Source organism: Olea europaea, unplaced genomic scaffold (assembly GCF_002742605.1).
Source record: "Olea europaea var. sylvestris unplaced genomic scaffold, O_europaea_v1 scaffold1639, whole genome shotgun sequence".
Classification (NCBI taxonomy): domain Eukaryota; kingdom Viridiplantae; phylum Streptophyta; class Magnoliopsida; order Lamiales; family Oleaceae; genus Olea; species Olea europaea.
Window position 1 is genome coordinate 129826 of NW_019234041.1, and position 11100 is coordinate 140925.

Genomic DNA, 11100 nt, shown 5'->3' on the forward strand with positions numbered 1-11100 from the left:
TTCTACATCACTTACAACTCGAACGAAAACTTAAATCGAGTGAATTGTTCTATCATTCAATAAGGTACAAATAGATAAAAGTAGTCCATTAACCAATCTTATCATAGTATTCATTTAATAATTGAAGATGTTGCAGTATATATATTTCCCTTTGAAATGATGAAATTTCTCTAGTAAAATGGCTATCAATGTCCCCATACCCAAACATCTCAAAGCCCACATAGCCAAATTTGTCCCAAACCTTTGATTCATTTTATTATTTTCTTGAAGTTGACAACTTAACAGAAGTAAATAAGAGAATTGGAAGTAAAGAATGAAATGCTATCATATGTCACAACCCTCTATTAATAACAAAGGAACAAAAGACTTAGTCCCCGTTTTGATTCCCTTTAACACAAAACTTTTTTTTAATTTTCATACTCATTTTTAACTTCATATTTATACAATAAAATATTTTACACATAAACTTAATTTTTTTCCTTCTTCTTAATCACATATTTTTCCAAACGACCACTATTCAAAAATCGAAACTCCATTTTTTTCAATATAAAGATCATGACAAGGAAACCTGCAAAGAGTTGCAAGCTATGTAATCATTTGTTAGCTATCCATTTTGGATTATAGACCATCTCGAAGCAAGGTCACGTCACATGCGACTTTTTGAAAATAAAATTTTGAGGTGTAAAATGAGTTGATCGTATTTTAAACAAATTTGATATGGTATTGGACACTCTAGAGTCACTTCTCAATACTTGTATCAGACCAATGAAAAATTATACGAGTTGAACAAAGTTCGACATACATTAAATATGAATTGTGTATCTGACACAAAGGACAACATGGATTATAAAAAAAAATGTGATTATGTATCTGAATTAATTTTGCCCCTCTATTATAAATCCTCTAGAGATGTAATATTATTTACCTTTACACAAGTGATATTTAATTTATTAGTATAGAGTCGATTATATCAATTAATTGTAAATAAACTCATTCTTCTGTAAGTAGTATCACTGTCCATGGAGTGTAAGTGCATATCCATTCATCAATTATTTATGGAAGTGAATTCTTATATTCAAATTAATATAAAATGGGACCTTCATATTCTTTTCTTGTAAAGAAATCCAAAGAAGTTGACAGTTTTTGCAATTCGACTACATCTTTACTTGGAGGTACTGATGTCCTGACTTAATTTGCTCCACTTTTAAGGTTCGTTTGGTCGTGTTTCTATTTCTACTTATAATTTTTTTTTAAGCCAGTTTCCTCTAAAAGTTCTTATAAATAGACAAAACACTTTCAAAAAATAATTTAAATAAGTTCAAGAATAATTTCTTAATTTCGAAAGTAATTTTTGAATTTTTAAAGGTATTGTCAAATGAACTCTTAATCCTTTCTATATCTTTATAGTAACGTGTGATAAGCATTGCTTCTTGCTTCACTATTAAATAATAGAAAATATTTAGGCCCTGTTTGAGTCCCATTTTTACCTCATTAAAATGAAAAATATGACCGTTATTCATCACATCAAGCCACCATTTTTGAATTTCTATCTCTTGTGTGGGGCCCATAACGGCTCTATTTTTCATTCTCGTTCTACAAATAATGTGGTTCAAACGGGCTCTTATTTTATTATGTCATTAATTTTAGTAACTTTTCTAACAAAAAAAATGGTTATTTACTTTAAAATTTACTTAATCAAAAAATAGTTATTTACCTTAAAATTTACTTATGAGTAAATTATTTAAGCTTAGCCAAGCGTGCACTTTTGGTACCCCAAACTGCGAAAAAGCTGTCAACTCCGAAGGAATTGGCATAGTCCCAGTTGCAAGCAAACTTTAATAAAATCCAGTAAAGTGTCAGCCATGTGCATAAAGTTATGGAACCTTCAAATCCTTCCTTTCTCTATACTCTATGCTTTACAATTGTGATGCTTTACAATTGTACATTCGCTTTTGCAATTTAAAGCCTCCAATTCCAGCTCTAAAGTTCTGCAAATATGGCAGATGTTTTGGTTCAATTCCAGCTAAATATCATTAATTAAGTACTGGTTCCCTTTTTTGCCGATGATCTACACGAGTCTGCAGAGGGAGCATGATCACTATTATGTAGCTGAAGCTTTCTTTTTTCCTCTTTCTATATAATTGTAGTGTTTTCTTGAAAAGGGGCTCAAAGAATTCTGCTAAGGGATTAACTGAGATGAGAATCACAGGGGAACTAGTTAGAAGTGCGTTCTCGAAAAGCCTGTCTGTACGAATGCGTGACAGCCATGTAAGTTAATTGCATTCAAGTTGTTTGATAATTTAACTCATAGAATGCTGATAGTATATTGTACATATGCCTGGATTTGTTTTGATTTGGTTTGAAATTAGTAACTAAAGTTTGAGAGAATTTATTGTAATCAGGCTAGGAGTTATACTGTGGAAAAGAAAAGATGGAGTTCAGTAAGATCATACCTTTGCGGGGATGAGTTTAGTTCAATAGTTGCAGAGGATGATTCATCGAGCTTCACACCTGCAATTGATGAAGGTGAATTTACTTCAGTTTATGCAGAGGCGGATACGGCTTCTATTAAAAGCTCTGAGGCCACTGTCAATCAACCATTGGCAGGAGATTTCAAGGACCAAGCAGCTGCTGAAATCAATGAGGTGAAGAATGGAAATCCAAAGGAAAAGCAAAACTCAACCTACAAACTTTTTCAGCAAGAAGATGCTGCAATGATCATTCAGTCGGCATTTAGAAGATTTCTGGTCAATATACTCACCATATATGCATCAAGTTTATGTGGAGTTTTACGTGTAAATAATCATTATAGTACCGTAATATATGCAAATGTTTGATGATACTTGTACAAGAAAATGAATGTGCGTAGGTACTTGGAAAGACAATTAAACAAGAACTTAGAGAATGCTGATCTCCATTGATAAATGATGTTTCTTTAAGTGAAGTATTTTCTGGATACTCCATTTGAGTTGTTTGAGTGCTTAAAATTTCAGGCTCGACGAGCTAATGAAGGAATGAAGTTGCAAGATTGTAAGGCAGATCCTGTAGGAAGTCCAAGTAGAGAGTCTATGGGCACATCAATTGAAGTTCAAACTGGAAATTCCGACATTTTCTCTTTCCAAGAAGAAAGCATGGCTGTGCACCATCCAGCACGACATAGAAGTAGAGCCCAAGTGCTCAAGCTACAGGTACAACAACTGGAATTTCAAAATGTAAAATCCCCCTACCCTTTTTCTGGGGCTATAACTTAGCTTATCATATGCTAAGATATAATACTGCAGAAGGGACATTCCATTGGACTATAAGATAATTGCAGGAACATTCTAATGTCTAACAGAATTCAGTTTATCTCATATAACAGTATCTCGTGAATCTGATCCAACCAGTGATAGGGAAAATTTAGTGAAAGGACTGCTGTAGTTTTTAAGGAAATCTGGAAATTTGACACTGTTTTTCTTGTGCAAGGCGTGAACTTCCCCTGATAAAGCAGTTGATAACATCTATGACTTTTTTGCTAAGTTCAATCTTATTGTAGTGGACAGTATTAATGAAGTAAAAGAAATTAAAATATTGTCTACTCTAATGTCTATTCTTGGGGAGTACTACACATCGAACATACCTCTACTGTCATTTTTTTTAGCAGCAAAGTTTTTGACAGAAAGTATTAACCTAAACAAATTTATAATTCTACTGTCAACTTGTCCAGGAAGACTGGGATGATAGCACTGTAAGTAGTGTCATATCAAAAATGAGAATTCAAAACAAGCTGGAAGCAGCAACAAGGCGCGAGAGAGCTCTAGCTTATGCTTTTTCACAACAGGTATAGACAAAGCAGTAGAAATTGGATGTATTGGAGAATAGAATGTGCACTGATTTTGTCTTTGCCTAATTTGTATCTAGTTAAGAATATGCTCGAAGAAAAAACAAATCAAATTCAACAGTAATGAAACCGGCGTGGGTTGGAGCTGGCTGGAACGATGGATGGCGACTCGTCTGCCAGAAAACACCATGATGGAAGACCGAATGTACAAGCAAATTGAGGCAGTTAGTGGTCACCAAACAAATAGGATGAGGAAGAGACTGCTTGATATGGCAATGGAAGAGAAGGAGAGTTGTGGATCTAACGATGTCTCTCTGCGCATTGAAGTCGGATCTGTAGCTGCACCCAAGGATATCCCAAGGCCTCCCAAGAACAGGAATAAGACAATAAGAAATATTACCAAACGAGATGCAGCATCTAGCTACCTTTGTCCAAGAGAATCAAAGGTACACCTTTCAGCTAAAGAAAAAATTGTCCAAAGAAACAAGTAAAATTAGATTTTTTTACCAGTTTTAAACCAAAAATGGAAGGACTTTATAGTCCCCATTATATGAGCCAGCACGTTGATAATAACCAGCAATAACAGAGATAATATTGCGTGCAAATACTAAAATAAGAACCTCCATCTTTCTAAAATATTTTCTTTTTCTTTCGTCCATTCACTCGTTTCTCATGGTGTGGTGAATATTGTTACAGGATAGCAAGAAAGTACGTCAACTAGAGGATGGAAAAGATAAGATGAAAATATCAAAGCAGGCATGAAATAAAAGAGAGATGAAAAACACGGATTATACATCTCAAGTACCACCAGAGATTGAATAATTTTCACAATTTGGGACTTCAAATCTGGCCTACTAAGTTTGTTTTAAATAAATTGTGTAAATGTGTAATGTCCTGTGGGAACTTTGAGATCCCCTTGTATATTTCATTTTATGACCTTGGACATCCATGTTGTAGTTAGCAGAAATGATCGTGCATAAATTATAATAAAATAAATCAAGCTTTATTTTTTTAGATGTACAACCAACAATGTTTATTGTAAAGGACAAGGGAATGTTGCACCATTAGTCGACTTATGACCTTGTAGCAACTTGGTCCTTTAAACTATTTATTATTATTATTTTGGGTGGGCAGCATGTTGCCGACATTTTAGTTTTTGTGGGTCATTGGTTTTCAACGGATGTCATTGTCAATTTGGTTGTCAACAATTAAGTGCTTGTTTGGTAGAGATTTTGTTAATTGATTTTTTTGACCGTTAGAGATAAAGTGGGTCCTATCTGTAAGAGAAGAATTCAAAAATGACGTCTAGAATAGTGAAATAACGATCAAAAAATTAATTTTAATTGAGTTTTAAGCTATACCAAACATGCTCTAACTTACTAGGATAAGATGATTAGACATTCAAGGTCCATTTGATTACAAATATGAAATTTGGGTGAAAAAAAAAAGGAATTTCAGAGAATTGAATTGTTTAAAAATTGTTTTAATAGAAATTGTTAATTATTGTGTTTGATTTATATAATTTTTCACTTGAAAAATGTTGAAATAAAAGTATTTTTTGGTATTCGTTTGACTTTGGTTTACATGGAAATCGTAAATTAAAGGGATAAATTTACTGGTATTGGAGATAGATTTTTTTTTCATTACAAAAAAATAAATAAATAAATAAAAATAAAAAATCAAGAAAATCATCTATCTTTTGGCATTTGTTTGACTTTATTTTACATGAAAATTGTTAATTAAAGGAAAATATATTTTTACAATTAGGGATAGAATTTGTTTCCATTGCAAAAAAAAAAAAAAAAAAAAAAAAAAAAAAAAAAAAAAAAATATCTTAAAAGAAAAAAAAAAAAAAAAAAAAAAAAAAAAAAAAAAGGGGAGCCAGCAGCCTAAACAATGAATTCTAATCATATCATCAATTTGGTGGAAAATGGCAAAGGTGGCATGACAGTGAGAAAATTAATTGCCTAGAGAAAAATTATAAAATATGCATTTTTGGTTTAAGGTGGAAATCAATTTCCATTTTTCATGGAAAAAGGGCTTATCAAACAGCTCCTCGAATTTTTTAAAAAATGAAACAGAAAGATCACAAGTTTGACAACCAACTCAAAAGTATTATAAAAGAATTAGTACTTGATTGAGAAAAAAGTTTGACAAGTGTCAACAAATGACCACGGACACAACTACTTATGTAATTAGTTAAGTTATGCTATTTAGCTTCACTGTGATTATAACCCAATTTAGATAACATTAATATAATATTAAATGATAAATAAAATTAAATAATTCATTTAATTTCACCTTTCATTCAACCCATTATTTAGCTTCACCTAGACTGAAATTATAACCTCAATGGGGGCTGTATAGCATTATTCTATTAGCCCCCGTTTGACCCCTATTAAATTAAATTCTATTTTTCTCTTTTCTATTTACAATTACACAATCATCCATAAAATAATATTACACGTAGATAAAAAAAATTTCCTTCTTTTTTCAAGTACTCATTCTTCAAAAAAAATATTATTCTATTCATTTTAATTTGAAAATATGGAAGCCAAACGGAGGCTTAGTTAAGAACACATGCACATGACTTTGTTTCTGTTGGGAATTTTACGACAATTTCCTTTATTTTTATTTACCTGCAGAATTTTTTGTTGTTCAAAAGAATATGAGCAAATAGGAAAAATAAAGAATATAAGGAACAAATTAAACAGACCGTCAAACCTTTTTACTATATGAAAAATTGTTATAATCATATAGAATTTCACTCATCAACCAAAACCCCAAGTATTACGAAAAAAAAAATAACAACTCGTGCTTTATTACATTTACTTTTCTACCCAATATACGAAAAGTCTCAAGATGCTAGGTTCACAATATTTCCTCTCAGATCAACTCTCCGGTCACACCCAAAATAATGAAATTCATCCACTATTAATAGGATCAATAATCAAGTAGAAGAGTTTAATTTAAACTCAAATAAGACTTCTTTAACTCAACAAGAATTCCTTTATATGCAAAACTCCAAAATCGGCTGTAAATTGAAGACCAAATTCTACAAAAATTCTGCTCTCAACTTTAATTAGAAGTCTTCCATAATCCATACAATAACTACCTTTTATTATTCGTAATAGAAGTCCTTCAATTTTTAAGTTTTGAGGCAATTACCCAACAGTTTCTATAATATTTGAATTACTTATTTTTTGACCTTTTTAGATTACGTAATTCGAAAAGGAGCCGCATGCGGCATTATTGTTTTGTATATCTTTCATAGAGGATTTATAATGACAAAACTGGAAGTAATTTATTGTTTCCATAATACTTGAATTACTTACTTTTTGACCTTTTTAAAAAAGTAAATTACTTATTTCAAAACGCAATAATTTAATGCAATAGCAAGCATCTGGAAGAGACCCAAAAGCATAACTGAATCCATTCAAAGGGGTCCAGCCTGTAGTGCATGATACTTTAAGGCTATAAATGATATATAAATGGATAGATTATTAAATTTGAAGGCTCGAGAAAAGAGGCAACGACGACATTGCAGAGTTGGGTGTAGGGTTTAGTTTCTTTTCTTTTTCCATTTTTTTTGGTTCATTTGGAACGTGAATAAAAATTAAGAATTATGTTTTGTTTATATTTTTTTATTTTTTGAAGTTAAAAACTCTAAATTGAAATTTCTTAAAAAAAAAAAAAAAGGCAAGTTGGGTAGGTTAGCCATTATTTTGGAGCCTTAACCCATAACCAACTGACCCGCTCTGATACAACCCAATTCGAATCGATTCAATTTGATCGATTTTTTTGCCCAAGTCAAGATAAATGCACTAAATAACAAAATAAAGACAATCATATCCTGCTTTATACAAAGGTAAATTGGGCACCCACTGCATAGGGATGGCAATCGAGTCGAGCGGCTCGCAAAAAGGGAGCTCGTGGACGGCTCGAAGGCAAGTTGGGTAGGTTAGCCGTTATTTTGGAGCCTTAACCGATAACCAACTGACCCGCCCTGATACAACCCAATTCGAATCAATTCAATTTGATCGATTTTTTTGCCCAAGTCAAGATAAATGCACTAAATAACAAAATAAAGACAATCATATCCTGCTTTATACAAAGGTAAATTGGGCACCCACTGCATAGGGATGGCAATCGAGTCGAGCGGCTCGTTGCTCGACTTGTTAAAAGACGGCTCGTGGACATGCGAGTTGCTTGTGTGCTACGAGTCCACAAGCTAGGCGTAAAAAAGTGGAACAAAAGAGTCAAAAAAGTTTTAAAATAAAGAAAAAATACTTGAGCTCGTGGCTCGGCTCGGGGGTAGATGAGCCGAGCCTAGCCTAGCCTAGCCTTGACACTGAAGAATTTATGTTGCGCATTTGGCTAACAAAGCACTAAAGAATATAAATAAAGATGACTGATTTATACAAAAACTGACTTTTCTGCCTGCTGCAATGATATAAATAATGAATACTGCCTAGAATGTCAGTAGCACTTTTCTGAAAAGTGTTGGAATTTTGGCGACACGTCCAATCATAGTCAACTGATTGTTTAATCAAATACCATTTTTTGGCAGGCTTTATAGTGACTACTAACTAGGGGGCACATAAATAGAAACACTTTTATAGACAAAGCACAAGCACAAGCCAAGCCATATAACATTTTGATAGGATCCATGAGCACGGCTCATCAAAAGCCATTTCAAGCACAAGTCAAGCTAAGCCCACGAGCTCTCATGAACTTCTCACAAGTCGCTCGCGAGCTCGGCTCGTCGAACGAGCCCCCCGCTCAATTCGTGTTCGAGCTCTTCTTGAAACGAGTCCGACCCGTTCATGGCCTCGAGTTTTGACAAGACAAGCTACTTGGTCCTTTTGCCACCTCTACATTTTGGACTAATTTAGTTGTTTTTATTTAATTTTTAATATTATTGTTTATTTTAAATATGATTTAAATTAAAAAAGTAATAAAAACGACGAGTCTATGACAGCCGGCAAAGCTTAGAGATAAGATTAACATCAGTTCAGCACCGACTAGAAAGATATTATATTTTATGAAGTTATATACGTCAAAGATACTAAAAAGTGGATAAATAAGGAGTGGTTTCACATATGGTTTATAGGTTGAGAGCTATTTGTGTAAATTTTCCAAGTAAATGAGTCCTAGAATTAGATATTTTTATTGATAAAAAGTTACTTTTTGAAATAAGTAATTTTCTTATCTAAAAATGTTAAAAAAGTAAGTAATTCAAATATTATAAAAATATTAAAGATGCATTTGATTGCCAATATTTTCAATGAAAAAAGTGTTTTTCCCACCCAAATTCTTACTTTTATACTGTTTGATTAACAATTTTATCCATGACATTCAAACAAATGAAGATATCAACTTCCAATATCTAGATGTCAATAGGCAATCCAGATTCCCAAAAGCATTCTATGCACATGCGTCAAAACGGATCAAATCTTTCATTCTATTTGCCAGTTGTGATATCTACAAACCTTCTCATTTGTGTATTGTCTCGAATTGTGATATGATTGAGTTCACATATGTTGCTTTCTTTTATACCTGTCGTAGAATGCCCTGGTAGTCGTCAGGTTGCTAGTGGGACTTGGCCAAAATATGATTTTCTCCGGTTCCTCAAAGCCCCCAACAATAGATCTTCACTCTTGTTCACACTTCTTCGCGCCATGTAATGGAGCTGCAGAAACCCGCGACTAAAGTGCGGCTCAAGTACATTTGCCGGGATTACCCAAGATGTTTGGAACGTCCGTCGATTTGAAATATTGTTGCCGACCGAACAACGCGGCACTCGGTTTAACCGTGGTTTTCTTGATTTCAATTTGGGGCAAAATGATTTCTTAACCAAAGAAAACAAGATTGAATTTATTTCAGGCTGATTTTTTCTACGGGGCAAAAGAGTGGGATTAATTGGGGAAATGAGATTTTTTTCCATAAAGAAACAAGGGATAAGGGTTCGGTTTGGTTCGCTATGAAGAGCTTCCGTCCGAAAAAAAGATGCCGAGTAGCCTTATTGTTCACATTAAGTTCACATTGATAGGACAAGTCGTCAACTGCCGTGAGTATTTTAAAAAGAGTTGAATTCCAGATTAATGCGTTTCTTACGTCAGAGTTCTTACGTAAGCAATTTTGATGCGGGAAAAAATTGTATCTACATTTACACACTTTATAAGGTAAAAAAGGTGATTTCGGCCCATCAAATATTAATTAATCTATATCACAATTAATTTTAACTACATTTCATGATATAAAGGTTAAACCCTAACCTTAGGGGTCCCCCACCACCCCTACCCTGGAGCATCGTGAGGGAGGTAAACAGCAGGTTATGCCTCCAAGGGTATAGGGTGGAAGGCTGCTTGTACACTTGCACTTACCCAAGAGTTAAATCCATATTTCAGGATTCGAACACATTTCATGACATTCACAACTTTTCAGCAATAAATTTCATCAAATTTTATCAAAATTTACTAAAAATTGATTTTTAGCAACTACAAACAGGGGGCAAAAATCCTTGTAGAGGAAAATCACTTATTTTCTTTGTACGTTTCCATAACACAACAATTGAAATCCATGTGCACACACAGGCCCATTTTTTCATCTACACACTCTCCGTCAATGTACTATTTTAAAATTCATTTTTCCATAAAAAATGGGTGTCAAACACTCTTTAAATTTTAACGTTTTCGTTGACGGTTTCAACCATGGAGGATCAGATTTGTAGATATAAATAGATTGTAGGACTCAAATGTTACTTGAGAAGGTTAAGGAGCTTGGCCTTAAATTTCCCTATAAAACATTGAATCAGCAGGAAAGGCTACCCTTCCCATTGTATGTTGTTCTTTGGCAATACATCATTGGCATCGATCTTCTTATTCACTAACTTAGACATCAATCACAAATTTAGTTACTAAAGCCACCATCACACTATCAGAATGAAGAAATTGGTAACCAAAATGAAATGGATAATCCCCCACACTACGCTTTCTCTGAGGTATTCTATAGTTTCATTTATTCTTTATGATATGCAATGTTGAAATGTCTAGCAATTTAAATGGCTCTTATCATTTATGTTGAAACCAAATTAATTTCGCAATATTTAAATCTCATCCTTTCAAAGTAAGAACAATTTCTTCATTAGAACCTTTTATTTTCCAAAAACAAATATTATTTATCATCAACGTCAGTTTAACAGTCCATCGTAAGAGGAAGGTTTCTAGGAAGCTTCAACTGATGGTGACAAGCACTAGCGTTGGACGCTTGATAAAGCA

At 33.3% G+C, this 11100-nt stretch overlaps 1 protein-coding gene across 1 annotated transcript; it reads left to right on the plus strand.

The window, feature by feature from the left end:
- Window positions 1-1769: 1769 nt before the first annotated feature.
- On the plus strand, window positions 1770-4940 carry LOC111377325 (protein IQ-DOMAIN 1-like). Its single transcript, XM_023000404.1, has 6 exons — window positions 1770-2268; window positions 2403-2747; window positions 2994-3188; window positions 3707-3820; window positions 3901-4266; window positions 4517-4940. Exons 1-6 carry the CDS (start codon window positions 2197-2199, stop codon window positions 4580-4582), a joined length of 1158 nt encoding a protein of 385 aa, XP_022856172.1. The 5' UTR covers window positions 1770-2196; the 3' UTR covers window positions 4583-4940.
- Window positions 4941-11100: the final 6160 nt, after the last annotated feature.

Coding starts and splice junctions, on each gene's coding strand:
- LOC111377325 (XM_023000404.1), top strand. CDS start 2,197: ATGAGAATCACAGGGGAACTAGTTAGAAGTGCGTTCTCGAAAAGCCTG. Junction 3,821..3,900: donor CTTATGCTTTTTCACAACAG/GTATAGACAAAG, acceptor ATTTGTATCTAG/TTAAGAATATGCTCGAAGAA. Junction 4,267..4,516: donor TTTGTCCAAGAGAATCAAAG/GTACACCTTTCA, acceptor ATATTGTTACAG/GATAGCAAGAAAGTACGTCA.